Source organism: Heterodontus francisci, chromosome 13 (genome assembly GCF_036365525.1).
Source record: "Heterodontus francisci isolate sHetFra1 chromosome 13, sHetFra1.hap1, whole genome shotgun sequence".
NCBI classification, from domain to species: domain Eukaryota; kingdom Metazoa; phylum Chordata; class Chondrichthyes; order Heterodontiformes; family Heterodontidae; genus Heterodontus; species Heterodontus francisci.
This window is the reverse complement of record NC_090383.1, coordinates 78,274,939-78,289,663: the sequence shown is the minus strand read 5'-3', so window position 1 is coordinate 78,289,663 and position 14,725 is coordinate 78,274,939. Positions and strand designations below refer to the sequence as shown.

General features: G+C 41.9%; 1 protein-coding gene across 2 annotated transcripts in view; it reads left to right on the top strand.

Annotated features, from left to right (window-relative positions):
* Positions 1–4,783: 4,783 nt before the first annotated feature.
* The window catches only part of LOC137376119 (spermatogenesis-associated protein 7 homolog), a 181,588-nt gene continuing 171,646 nt past the window's right edge, over positions 4,784–14,725 (top strand). For both annotated transcript variants that reach the window (XM_068044129.1, XM_068044127.1), the window contains exon 1: positions 4,784–4,862. In XM_068044129.1, coding sequence (XP_067900230.1) covers positions 4,844–4,862 — 19 coding nt within the window. In that variant the 5' untranslated portion in view covers positions 4,784–4,843. The remainder of the gene's footprint in view (positions 4,863–14,725) is intronic.

Sequence of the window (14,725 nt, the reverse complement as noted above, 5' to 3'; positions counted from 1 at the left end):
AAGCTGGTAACAATGGAAGTCCAAAGAGACTTAGGGTGAAGGTACATAGATCATTAAATGGTGATGAATAGCTACTGGAAATAATCGAAAGGCGAATGGAATTCTGTCCTTTATATCTAGAGGACTACATGGGGGTAGACGTTATTCTTCAGCTTTACAAAGCCCTGGTTAGACTACACCTGGAGTACTGTAAGTAGTTCCAGGCACCACACCTTAGGAAGTGCAGTGTAGATTTACCAGATTGATACCCAGACTCCAAGGAGAGACGAAATTACACAAGCTAGGGTTGTATTAGAAGGTTAAGTGGTGATTTAATCAAAGTTTTCAAGATGTTACGGGGAACAGATAGAGTAATTTGGGAGAAATTATTTCCCCTTGTGGGGGAGTCTAGGACTAGGGGGCATAGTATAAAAATTAGAGCCACACCTTTCAGGAGTGAAATTAGGACACACTTTTTAACGCAAAAGGTAGTAGATGTTTAGAACTTTCTTCTGCAAATGACAATTGATCCTCGATCAATTGTAAATTTAAACCTGAGATTGATTGATTTTTGTTAACAGAAGGTATTAAGGGATATGGGGCAAAGGTAGATAAATGTCATTAGGTCACAGACCAACCATGATCTCATTGAATGGCAGAACTGGCTCAAGGGGCTAAATGGCCTATTCATGTTCCTATGGCGGTTTAAAATCCAATTCGCATTTTGCTTTTCTTTTTTTAATTAAAAATCTATTAACTGCGAATTATAAAAATACTTAAAATACCTTAAACGTAAAACATTTTGTTGGATAGAATGCCCTGCCCAACCCTACCCCTTTTCCCCCTACCACTCCACCCTGTCCACATAAATGCTCCACCAAGTTTGTGCCTTCAACTTTTGGATTAAGCCTTCAGACTTTCATGTTTTTTATGCATTTATTTCCTCTGATACGAGTGAAGAAATACCTACTGCTTAAGTTAAAAGGCTGTAACTACTCGTTTTCAAATGTCAGGTCTGTTCTTGAGTTTTCAGTGTTTTGGAGACCGCATCAGTTTTTTGACGTGGTTAATCACCTTTTGCTCGGTCTCTAGTTTGGCATGAGTGGAATTGTAAAACGTAGGTTTGCATCTGATATTAGCCACTCTCAGTTTAACTATTGTGGGAATGTCCTGAGCAGATGCTAGGCACTTACCACTTAGAACCTGCTCCAGACCTCTCTGAGTGAGTTACTAGCAAGCATGTGACAACAGCCTATGAAAAGCTTTCGCCATAACTCTTCCATTCTTCTCTCTAACCCTAATTAAGTGCCATGCTTCTGCATTGCACCAGAAATGTGATTAATATTAGGAACTCAATGATATTTGGATCAACTTCCACCCATCCTTCAAGCTACTCTGCTTGATGGCACTGCACTGCATTATTCCACCTTCTTCCTGAACAATGACCCTTTAATATTAAGAAATGCACAGAAAACCAGCAAAAGTTGCATTTTAACTTTCCTTTTTAGATATTATGATCAGCTATACATATAGAATAGATAAGAGATTATCATGGAGCTGTGTTTCTGTTTAGTAGATGTTAGAATTAATGTTAATTTATATCTGTATACATTTTTCATTAGCTATCAGAATATACATATAGCCTTATCACAACAAAAGATCAAAGCCTTTCACATAATGTTTGAACTGCAGTGGCTTGTTTAGGCTAATAGTGGATGCAAAATTCATTGCAGTTACTACTGACAGTCTGTCCTGCGGTTACATAGACTCTGTTGCTATGGTAACAATTTAAGCAGTCCTAAAAGCTATCAGTTCTGTGCTACATTCACTACCCGCCATCCTTGACATCACAAAGCCCTAAGAAAACATATTGTTATACAAATTCGACACAGGGATCCATCTGCCGCAATTTCACAACAGATATAACAATGGACAGTTTCAAGAAGTACAATTATTGTAGAACGACTTCTCTGTGAAGATTTGGGTGGCACAGTGGCGCAGTGGTTAGCACCGCAGCCTCACAGCTCCAGCGACCCGGGTTCAATCACATTTTTCAAAATAACCAAAAATATTTTTATTGCAAAAACTGTGGTGTACTCATGTCTACATAAGGGAACACTATTCTCCCAACTGAGTGTTGTATTTGTAGTGGAATTATTTTAACCTTGATTTTGAGGTGTCCCTATCACCCAGTCAATTAGGCTGCCAACCGGCTAGGCTGACACATGAAGAACAGTCACTTGGACAAATTACCAAAGGTCTCTGGGGGCCCATGGAACCATGCTGCAGTATGCATTACTGAATTTCAGGAGACAGAGAGAGAATATCAGAATAAACATGATAAAATCAATCATATGAAATTGTCCAATCTCAATACCTTCCATTTAAGAACTTAGCATGTCCTCTGAGGTTATTGTATTAATTAAACATTCATTATTCTCTTTCTTCTTCTTTTGGGCCTCCTTATCTCGAGAGACAATGGATACGCGCCTGGAGGTGGTCAGTGGTTTGTGAAGCAAAGTTATAACTAATAACTTATTAGATAATTCTGACACAGAAACAGGTTAATATGCCCAACTAGCTCTAGCTTCCATGAAGACAGTACCATCAAATAAATATCAGTGGCACCAACAAACAAGGGATGGCTCAAGTGGCAAATGATTAGAAATTGAGCAGTGACAGAAGATTCAATAGTTAGGGGCTGTTTATCTTTTGCACTCCAGACTGACAATTCCAGATACTATATTAGCACACAAGTTTTAAGGTAAAGATTGGACTAGATGTAACTTTGGTTCAGTAATAGCACTCTTATCTCTGAGTGAAATGGTTGTAGGTTCATATCCCATTCTAGTGACTTAAATACATAATGCAGGTTGACACTCCAGTGAGGTGTTGAGGGAATGCTGCACTATCAGAGGTGCTGTCCAACAGACGAGTTATTAATTTGATGCCCCTTCTGCCCTCATAGATGGACCTAAAACATTGCATGCCACTATTTGAAGAAGAACAGGAGAATTCTACAGGTAGTTGGACCAATATTTATTCAGGAGCATCACTGAAATAGTTTATCTGGTCATTTTCTCAATGCTGCTTGTGACATCTTGCTCTGTGCAAATTGGCTGCTGTGCTTTCCTACATTATACTAAACTATAGAAGTACTTGGTTGGTTATAAAGCATTTTTGGACATTCTGAGGTTGTGTAAAGTCATTTCCTTTCCTTTACATCATGTAAACTAGTAAATATTATGCCAGGAGGGAGAACAACCAGTTATTGTGGTCCATGCCCATTTAAGGGCATGGCAGTGTAGCAGTTAAATTACATGATAAATAATCTGGAGATCAGGACTAATAATCCAGAGGACATATTTTCAAATCCCAGTTTGAGAATTTGAATTCTACTCAAAAAAAATCATGAAATTAAAAAAAGCCAATACCAGTAAAAGTGACCATGAAACTGTTTGATTGCCAAAAAATCTAACAGGATCATTAATATTCCTTAGGGAATAAAATCTGCTTTCCTTTACTGATCCGATTTATATGTGACTCCAGTCCTACAACAATATGGTTGACTCTTAACTGCCCTCTGAGAGCCCCAGTCAGTTGCAAAAATCCACGACTCTTAGGTCAAGAAGAAGGCCCACCACCACCACGGTAGATAAAGATTTGAAGTCAACTAGGACGTATTTAGGAGATTATGAAACAAGAATAGGAGCAGAACTCTGTGGGTGACAATTTCAGGATTATTTCCCCAGACATGGACTAGAATAGGAAAGACAAGCTGAAGGTGTGGTGTCAGGAGGAGAGATTCCACTTTGTTGGGCATTGGTGCCAGTTCTGGGTCAGATTGAGTCCTCTCCACAAGGAAGAGCTACATCCTAAGGCAGAGGGTGCTAATGTACTGGCAAAGGGTTAAAGGTGAAGGATAAAATGGATTAATATTAATTAGAAGGGAGAAAGCAGCCAGAAGGATTTATCAGCAACTATCAAAGCCAGTGGATTCAACTCTTCTGGTTTGTTGGTGGTCCATGGAGATCATAACACAATTTTCTCACATGGAAGATAAACACTTGACATGGAGTGATTGGGCCAAATGACCTGTTCCTATGTTGTCTTTCTATGTTGGTGTTGGTGCTTATCCCTCGCGAGTTTTAATTCTAATCCATGACCCCGTCTTGTCCCCAGCTTCCCTAACCCAATTTTCCCTCAACTACCTAACCTATTCTTAAATGCTGACATCGTCACCTCATTTCCTCAGACCTATTGCCGCTGCATTTTAATCAGAAGTGCAGAAGAAATCTAATTTCCATGTATAAATGGGATTTCCGACGTAGTTACGGCGGCACAGCGGAACAAAGTCCAAGGACTCTGCATAGTCTCCATTTCTATCACTAACTCGTTTGTCCATTCCGCAGATAAATTTACGCTGAAAGATTTTTCAATGAACATTTGAGTATTACAGTTTTAATGTGATGGAATAACTGATACGCCACATTGCATAAGATTCTGACGATTAATCATTTTAACAGTAGCAAGAAAAATCACAGAAACCGCTTTTGAATGACGATAACTTTGCGGTCGGTTCATATTGGGCTTGCCCTTTGCGCTTAGTAACCAAAAACTCGATGACAACTCGCCGTTGGCATAGCAACGATAAATTCTAAGTGTGACATCATAAACTTTATTGGAATCCCCGCCCACAAGACATTCTGATTGGTGCTTTAGCATCAGCCATCACGCGTCCTGCTTATTTGCTGCACTTGATTGGCTACTTCTGTTGTCCGTCACTAGTCTTTTTGCATCGGAGTGCCAGCAGCTGAACAAGAATGTAACTGTTTCTTCATTTAAAAAAAACTACTGTAAGAAAATGATATCAACTAAAAAGGGTAAGAAAGTCGACCTTTACATTTGTTGGAAATGTGAATTAAATTATAACATTGTGCATAGTAAAATGCACTAACTGTGGGCGTTATTATTTCAGGTATTTTGTAAATCACAGATTGAGGATTTGCAGATGATAAAAGTTCTTGTCTAAAATATTGTTTTCGCAACTAAGTATATAACGGAGCCACAATTTCCAGACTGTCATCAGTGGTTCCATTAAAAAGCCTGGATTTATACAGCCTCAGCTTCCTATCATCACGGTTGAAACATATTCTAGCAGTATAACGTTGTATTGATTTAAATGTTTACCATTATATCGCATCATTGATCGACTTTTAAAAATTATGTTATGTTTTCTGTAATAAAAACTGTTTTTCCACTAACTTAGCCACAGGTCATTTTTCTTTCTGAAATGAAAGATCCTTTCAGTCACACTTATTGGGTGGGGCTTGTCAGAAAGGTCTTGCAATAATTGTGGGTGATTTTAATCTTCATATCAATTGGACAAATCAAATTGGCAAAAGTAGCTTTGAGGATGAGTTCATAGAGTGTATTCAGGACTGTTTCTTAGAACAAAACTTTCTGGAACCAACCAGGGAATAGGCAATTTTAGTCCTGGTAATGTGTAATAAGAAGGATTAATTGATGATCTCATATTAAAAGATCTACTCGGCAAGAGTGATCATAACATGATAGAATTTCACATTCAGTTTGAGGGTCTGAAGACAGAGTTGGCTACAATGGACTGGGAAAATAGTTTAAAAGGTAACGTGGTAGATAAGCAGTAGCATATATTTAAGGAGATATTTCATAACTCTCAACAAAGATATATTTCATTGAGAAAGAAAGACTCTGTGAGAAGGATGCACAATCTATGGCGAACTAAGTAAGTTAAGGATGGTATCAAATTGAAAAAGGCGTACAATGCTGTAAAGATTAGTGGTAGGTCAGAAGATTAGGAAATTTTTAAAAACCAGCAAATGATGACTTAAAAAAGAAGGAAAATTAGAATATGAGATTATAACTATCAAGAAATATAAAAACTGACAGTAAGAGCTTTACAAGTATGTAAAAAGGAAAAGAGCAACTAAAGTAGACATTGGTCCCTTAGAGGACAAGACTGTGGAATTAATAATGGAAAATGGCAGAGACTTTGAATAAGTATTTTGTATCTCTCTTCATGGAAGAAGACACAAAAAGTATCCCAAGAATAGTGCAATAGTGGAAAATCAAGGGGCAAAAGGGAGGGAGGAACTTAAAACAATCACTATCACTCGAGAAAAAGTACCAGGAAAACTAATGGGACTAAAGACTGAAAGTTCCTGGACCTGATGGTCTGCATCCTAGGGTCTTAAAGGAAGTGGCTGCAAAGATAGTGAATGCATTGGTTGTAATCTTCCTAAATTCCTTAGATTCTGGAAAGGTCCCAGCAGTTTGGAAAACCACATATGTAACACCTCTATTCAAGGAAGGAGGGAGATAGAAAGAAGGAAACTATAGGCCAGTTAGCCTAACATCTGTCATTGGGAAAAGGCTAGAATCCATTACTAAGGAAGTAGTGCAGGACATTTAGAAAATCATAATGCAATCAAGCAGAATCAGCATGGTTTTCTGAAAGGAATATCATGTTTGACAAATTTATTACAGTTCTTTGAGGACATAATAAGCAGTTCGATAAAGGAGAACCAGCGGATGTAGTTTATTTGGATTGCAAAAAGACATTCGATAAGGTACCACATAAAGGTTGCTACACAAAATAAGAGCTCATGATGTTGGGGGTAATATATTAGCATGGAAAAAGGATTGGCTAACTAACGGGAAGTAGAGAGTCAGGATAACTGGGTCATTATCAGGTTGGAAAACTGTAACTAGTGGGGTGCAACAGGGATCAGTGCTGGGGCTTCAACTATTTACAATCTTTATTAATGACTTGGATGAAGGGACTGAGTGTATTGCAGCCAAATTTACTGACAATACAAAAATAGGTAGGAAAGCAAGTTGTGAGGAGGACACAGAGAGTCTGCAAAGGGATTTTGATAGCTTAAGTGAGTGGAGAACAAATTGGCGGAAATAGTATAATGTGAGGTTGTCCACTTTGGTGGGAAGAATAGAAAAGCAGACTGTTATTTAAATGGAGAGAGACTGCAGAATGCTGTGGTTTCGAGGGTTCTGTGTGTCCTCATACATGAATCACAGAAGGTTAGCATGCAGATACAGCAAGTAATTAGGAAGGCAAATGGAATGTTGGCCTTTATTGCAAGGATGATGGAGTATAAAAGTAGGGAAGTCTTGCTACAACCCTACAGGGTGTCGGTGAGGCCATACCTAGAGTATTGTGTACAGTTTTGGTCTGCTTATTTAAGGAGGGATGTACTTTAATTGAAGGCAGTTCAGAGAAGTTTCGCTAGGTTGATTCCTAGGCTAAAGGGGTTGCCTTATGAGGAAAGGATGAGCAGGTTGGGTCTCTATTCTTTGGTGTTTAGAAGAATGAGAGGTAACTTTATTGAAGCCTTTAAGATTCTGAGGGGGCTTAACAGGATAGATGCTGAGAGGATATTTCCCCTTGTGGGAGAAGCTAGAACTAGGTGGTACAGTTTCAAAATAAGGTGTTTCACATTTAAGATGGAGATGAAGAGAAATTTCATCTCTCAAAGAGTCATTAATCTTTGGAAGTCTGTACCCCAGAGAGCAGCGGAGGCTGGATCATTGAATATCCTCAAGGTTGAGTTAGACAGATTTTTGGTCTGCAAGGAAGTAAAGGGGTGCAGGCAGGAAAGGGGAGTTAAGGCCACCTTCAGATCAGCCATGATCTTATTGAATGGCGGAGCAAGCTTGAGGAGGCAAATGGCCTACTCCTACTCCTATTTCTTATGTTTATGTTTTTATGTTCTTACATGGGAATGTATTATGTGGTATGAAATGCACCAAGCATGTCCTGTTGCACCGTGCTTGCCTATTTTCCTGTAGAAAAGCACCATTTATGTTTAAAGCATAGAACAAACATGACCATGACAGACCATTATGTCTGTACCAGCTGTCTGCTAAAATAATTCAAGACTAGTCCCTTTTCTCTTCCCAAAAGAGTTATATTTTCCTCTGCTTCCAATATTTATCAAATTTTACCTTAGAAGAAGCAATAGTATCAATTACTCTCTGTGGCAAATTATTCCTTGCTCCAGCAAACCACTGTGTAAATAAATTTCCTCTAACCTCTCCCCTCACTCTCTTAATGGCAATTTTAAATTTATGACTCTAAAAATCTGGTCTGCAGTTAGCATTTACTTTCTAAATAAAGTAAAGTAAGTTAATAAAGTAAAGTAAGTTTCTTCCAGCCTTTGGCAGGGATTAAAAAGCTCTTCTGCAGAGTAGCTGATTAGTTAAGTAGCTAACCAGTGCAATCTGGTTGCTGCAGTTTCAGCTTCAGATATAGTATAAGTACAGAGGTCTGGGTGCAGCTTGCAAACGGAGTGCTGATTGTAAGCAGAGTGTGGAGATATGAGTTTGGTGAAGGGGGAGGAGGTGCTCCTTTTTTTTCTACTTTTTAACCCTGCAGTATTTGATTCTTTCTTTAGTGCAGTGGAAGGAGTTAGCTGGAGTAACTGGTAAGCTATTCTACTTTTAATAACTAGTCTATAAAGTTAAGGTATGGCAAGGCAGCTCGGCCAAGTGGGATGTACAGCCTGTGGCATGTGGGAAGTCATGGACGCACCATGTGTCCTAGACAAAACACATCTGCAGGAAGTGTCACCGGCAGCACAAGCTTCAGCACCAGGTTTCGGAATTCGAACGGCAGCTGGAGTCACTGTGGTGCAACTGTGAGGCAGAGAACTACTTGGATAGCATGTTTAGGAAGGTGGTCACACCACAGGTTAGGAGCATGCAGGCAGATAGGGAATGGGTGACCGCCAGGCAGTCTAAGAGAACCAGGCAGGTAGTGCAGGAGTCCCCTGAGATGATTCCGCTCGCTAATCAGTTTTCCATTTTAAATACTGGTGACAGCGATGGTTCCTCAGAGGAGAGCAAGGTTTGTGGCACCACAGGGGGCTCAGCTGCGCAGGAGGGGAGGAAGAAGAGTGGAAGAGCAGTAGTGATAGGGGATTCATTAGTTAGGGGAACAAACAGAAGTTTCTACAGCCGTAGATGTGACTCCAGGATGGTATGTTGCCTCTTTGATGCCAGGGTAAAGAATGTCACAGAGTGGCCACAGGACATTCTTCTGGGGGGATGGTGAATAGCCAGAGGTCAGGTCTATGTTGGCATCAACAACATAGGTAAGAAGGGGAATGAGATCCTGAAAGCAGATTTTAGGGAGGTAGGAAGGAGATTTAAAAGGAGGACATCAAAAGCAGTAATCTCAGGATTACTCCCAGTCCAACGTGTGAGCATAGGAATAGGAAAATTGAGTGATTGAACACGTGGTTATAGAACTGGTGTCGGACAGAGGGCATCAGACTTCTGAAGCATTGGGTCCAGTTCTGGGGCAGTTGGGATCTGTGCAAATGGATGGGTTGCATCTTAGCAGGACTGGGACTAATATCCTCACAGGGAGATTTGCTAGTGCGGTTGGGGAGGGTTTAAACTAGATTGGCAGGGGATTGGGAACCTGAGAGGGAGCTCAGATTGGAGAGAAGCAAAACTGGTAACTTGTCAGGGGTGTGGGAACCAGGACGAAATAGCAGAGAGGAATACCAAAGTGCACAGAATACTCGGAGAGATAAATAGCACTAGAGTAGGGAATAGTACGTTATTAGGTGGGGTCAGAGTAAGGGAGAAAGTAATAAAATCTGAATCAGGGTTAAAGTGCATGTATGTGAATGCATGGAGTGTGGTTAAAAGACTGGTGACGTACAGGCGCAGATTGCCATGTGGAAATATGATGTTGTGGCTAACAGAAACCTGGCTCAAAGAAGGGCAGGACTGGGTGTTAAATATTCCTGGATACAAGGTGTTCAGGAAAGATAGGAAAGGGAAAAAAGGGCAGGGGTGGCAGTATTGATAAAGGAGAGCATTGCAGTGCTGGAGAAAAGATATCCCAGAGGGGTTGAGGACAGAATCAATTTAGCTAGATCGAAAGAACAAAAAAGGTGCCCTTACATTGCTCGGTGTTGTCTATAGGCCACTAACTATTGGGAAGGAAGTGGAGGAACAAATTTTCAAGGAAATTACAGAGAGGGGCAAACATTTTTAGGGTAGTTATAATGGGGGACATTAATTATCCAAATATAGACTAGGATTGTAGCAGTGTAAAGAGCAGTGAGGGGAAAGAGTTCCTAGACTGTGTTCAGGAAAATTTTCTACAGCAGTATGTTTCCAGTCCAATGAGAAAGGAGGCACTGCTAGACCTAGCTCTTGGGAATGAGGTGGGTCAAGTGGATCAAGTATCAGTAGGAGAGCATTTAGGGGATAGTGATCATTGTATCATAAGGTTTAAGCTGACTATGGAAGAGGACAAAGAAGAATCCAGAGTAAGAATAATTAATGGGGGGAAAGCCAACTTCAATGGGGTAAGAATGGAGCTGGGGTGAATAAATTGGAGCCAAAGGTTGGCAGGAAAGAATGATAGCTGAACAATAGGCTACCTCAAAGAAAAGATAGTTCGGGCACAGTCAAGGTATGTTCCTTCGAAGGGGAAAGATAGGGTAAACAAATCAAGAGCTCCCTGGATGACAAAAGAGGTAGAGATAAAGATAAAGAAGAAAATGTATGCTTATGACAGCTGCCTGGTAGAAAATACTATTGAGAGCCAGGCTGAATATAGAAGGTCCAGAGGGGAAGTGAGAAAGCAAATAAGAGAAGGAAAGCGAGAGCATGAAAAAGATTGGCAGCTAACATTAAAGGGAATCCCAAAGTTTTCTATAGACATATGAATAGTAAAACGGTGGTAAAGGGAGCAGTGGGGCCGATTAGGGACCATAAAGAGGATTTACGCATGGAGGCAGAGGCAGCTCAGGTATTAAATGAATACTTTGCACCTGTCTTTACCAAGGAAGAAGATGCAACCCAGACAATGGTAAAAGAGGAGGTAATTCAGACACAAGAAGGGTTTACAATTGAAAAAGAAGACGTATTAGATAGGCTGTCTGTACTTCTTTTTTTTCTTTCTTTTGGGCCTCCTTATCTCGAGAGACAATGGATACGCGCCTGGAGGTGGTCAGTGGTTTGTGAAGCAGCGCCTGGAGTGGCTATAAAGGCCAATTCTGGAGTGACAGGCTCTTCCACAGGTGCTGCAGAGAAATTTGTTTGTCGGGGCTGTTGCACAGTTGGCTCTCCCCTTACGCCTCTGTCTTTTTTCCTGCCAACTACTAAGTCTCTTCGACTTAAAGTCTGTACTTAAAGTGGATAAAGCACCAGGACCGGATGAGATGCATCCAATGATACCTAAGGAAGTGAGGGTGGAAATCGCGGAGACACTGGCCATAATTTTTCAATCTTCGTTAGGCTCGGGGGTGGTGCCAGAGGACTGGAGAATTGCAAACATTGCACCCTTGTTCAAAAAAAGGGTGTAAAGATAGGCCCAGCAAGTATATGCCAGTCAGTTTAACTTTGATTTTGGAGAAACTTCTAGAAAGAATAATTTGGGACAAAAATGATAGTCACATGGACAAATGCAAGTTAATTAAAGAAATCCAGCACACAACAGACTTGTGAGCAAAGTTATCGCTCATGGAATAAAAGGGACGGTAGCAACATGGATACAGAACTGACTGAGTGACAGGAAATAAAGTGCAGTTAATGGATGTTTTTCGGGCTGGAGGAAGGTTTGTAGTGGAGTTCCCCAGGGATCAATGATGGTCACTCCAACCTCTGTCATCAAGCTGCAGTCTTCTGATGATGCTTGCATATACGCACACTCAGAGGCTGAGCTTCAAGCCCTCGTCAATGCATTCATTGAGGCATATGAGAGAATGGGCCTTAAGCAAAACATCCAGAAGACAAAGGTCCTCTATCAGCCTGCTCCCGCAGCGCAACACTGCCTCCCACCTATCAAGATTCATGGCGAACCACTGGACAATGTGGATCACTTCCCATACCTTGGGAGCCTCCTCTCAGCAAAGGAAAACATCGACGATGAAACTCAGCATCGCCTCCAGTGTGTCAGCGCAGCCTTTGGTCATCTGAGGAAGAGAGTGTTTGACGACAAAGACCTCAAACCTGACACCAAACTCATTGTCGACAGGGCCGCAGTGTTACTTGCCCTCCTGTATGTGTCAGAAACATGGACACTGTACAGCACACATCTCAAAGCCCTGGAGAGATATCACCAGCGGTGCCTCCGCAAGATCCTGCAAATTCAGTGGCAGGTCAGGCGCTCCAATATCAGTGTCCTCTGTCAGGCCAACATCCCCAGTATCGAAACACTGGTTGTGGCTAGTCAGTTACGCTGGGCGGGACACATCGCCCACATGCCTGACACAAGACTCCCAAAACAAGCTTTCTACTCTGAGTTCCGTCACGGCAAGAGGCTGCCAGGAGGGCAGAAGAAACTCTACAAGGATGTCCTTAAAGCCTCCTTGAAAAAATGTGACATCCCCACTTATTCGTGGGAATCTCTTGCCCGAGACCACCCAAAATGGAGAAGAAGCATCCGCGACGGTGCCAGCCAGCTCGAACAACGTCGACATGCCCAGGCTCCGACCAAGTGCAAACAGCGGAAGGAATATTTGGAATTTCGAGCATCCCTTTCACTCGCCTCACCAAACACCACCTGCCCCACCTTTGTTTTTATTCATTCTTGGGATGTGGGCATCGCTGGCTATGCCAGCATTTATTGCCCATCCCAAATTGCCGCCCTTGAGAAGATGGTGGTGAGCCACCTTCTTGAACCGCTGCAGTCCATGTGGCAGAGTGTGCTGATCCAGAATTGGACTATTAGATCACCTAAGGACCCACAACCCTGGAGTGGAAGAAAATCATCCTCATTGTCAATGGACTGCCTAAGAAAAAGAGTGTTGGGACTCTTGCTTTTCCTGATATATATTAATGACCTAGATCTTGCTGTACAGGGCACAATTTCAAAGGTTACGGATAATACGAAACTTGGAAGCATTATGAACTGTAAGGAGGATAGTGTAGAACTTCAAAAGGACACAGACAAGTTGGTGGAATGGGCAGATAGATGGCAGATGCAGTTCAATGCAGAGAACTGTGAAGTGATTCATTTTGGTAGGAAGAACATGGAGAGACAATATAAAATAAAGGGTACAATTCTGAAGAGGCTGCAGGAGCAGAGGGACCTGGGTGTATATGCATAAGTCATTGAAGTTGGCAGGACAGGTTGAGAGAGCAGTTAATAAAGCATATAGTATCCTGGGCTTTATTAATAGAGGCATAGAGTACAAGAGCAAGGAATTTATATTGAACTTGTATAAGACACTAGTTCGGCCTCAGCTGGGGTATTGCTGCCAGTTCTGGGTGCTGCACCTTAGGAAAATGTGAGAGCATTGGAGAGAGTACAGAAAAGATTCATGAGAATGGTTCTAGGGATGAGGAATTTCAGTATGAAGATAGATTGGAGAAGTTAGGACGGTTTTCCTTGGAGAAGAGAAGGCTAAGAAGTGAATTGATAAGAGTTATTCAAAATCATGAGGGGTCTGGACAGAGTAGATAGAGAGAAACTGTTCCAACTCGTGAAAGCATCGAGAAAGAGAGGGCACAGATTTAAAATATTTGGTAAGAGAAGCAAAAGTGAAATGAAGACAAATTTCTTCACGCAGCAAGTTGTTAAGGTCTGGAATGCACTGCCTGAGAGTCTAGTGGAGGCAGGTTCAATGAAGTATTCAAAAGGGATTTAGACTGTTATATGCGAAGGACGAATGAGCAGGGTTACAGGGAAAAGGCAGGGCAATGGAACTGAGTGAATTGCTCTTTCAGAGAGCCTGCGTGGATACGATGGGCAGAATGGCTTCCTTCTGCACTGTAACAATAATTCTGTGTCTCCCTCAAAGCAGACTCCTCAAATATTGGAAATATTCTGCATGTTTTTTTCAATCGTTCGGGGGATGTGGGCGTCGCGGGCTAGGCCAGCATTTATTGTGAACTGCCTTCTTGAACCGCTGCAGTCCTTGGGGTGTATGTACACCAACAGTGCTGTTAGACATGCAGGAACTCCCTAACAGCACTCTGGTTGTACCTACCCCACATGGACTACATGGACATGATGGTGTTCTCATGCATCTGCTGCCCTTGTCCTTCTAGGTGGTAGAGGTTGCAAGTTTGGAAGATGAAATAGAAGAAGCCTTGGCGAGTTTCTGCAGTGCATCTTGTAGATGCTACACACTGCTTCTGTGTGGAGGGAGTGAATGTTGAAGGTGGTGGATGGGGTGCCAATCAAGCGGGCACCTTTTTCCTGGATGGTGTCGAGCTTCTTGAGTGTTATTGGAGCTACACCCATCCAGGCAAGTGGAGAGTATTCCATCACAGCTCCAGCGACCCGGGTTCAATTCTGGGTACTGCCTGTGTGGAGTTTGCAAGTTCTCCCTGTGTCTGCGTGGGTTTTCTCCGGGTACTCCGGTTTTCTCCCACAAGCCAAAAGACTTGCAGGTTGGTAGGTAAATTGGCCATTATAAATTGCCCCTAGTATAGGTAGGTGGTAGGGAAATATAGGGACAGGTGGGGATGTGGTTGGGAACATGGGATTAATGTAGGATTAGTATAAATGGGTGGTTGATGGTCGGCACAGACTCGGTGGGCCGAAGGGCCTGTTTCAGTGCTGTATCTCTAAACTAAACTAAACATCACACTCCTGACTTGTGCCTTGTAGATGGTGGACAGGCATTGGGGAGTCAGGAGGTGAGTTACTCGCCTCAGGATTCCTAGCCCCTGTCCTGCTCTTGTAGCCACGGTATTTAGATGGCTACTCCAGTTC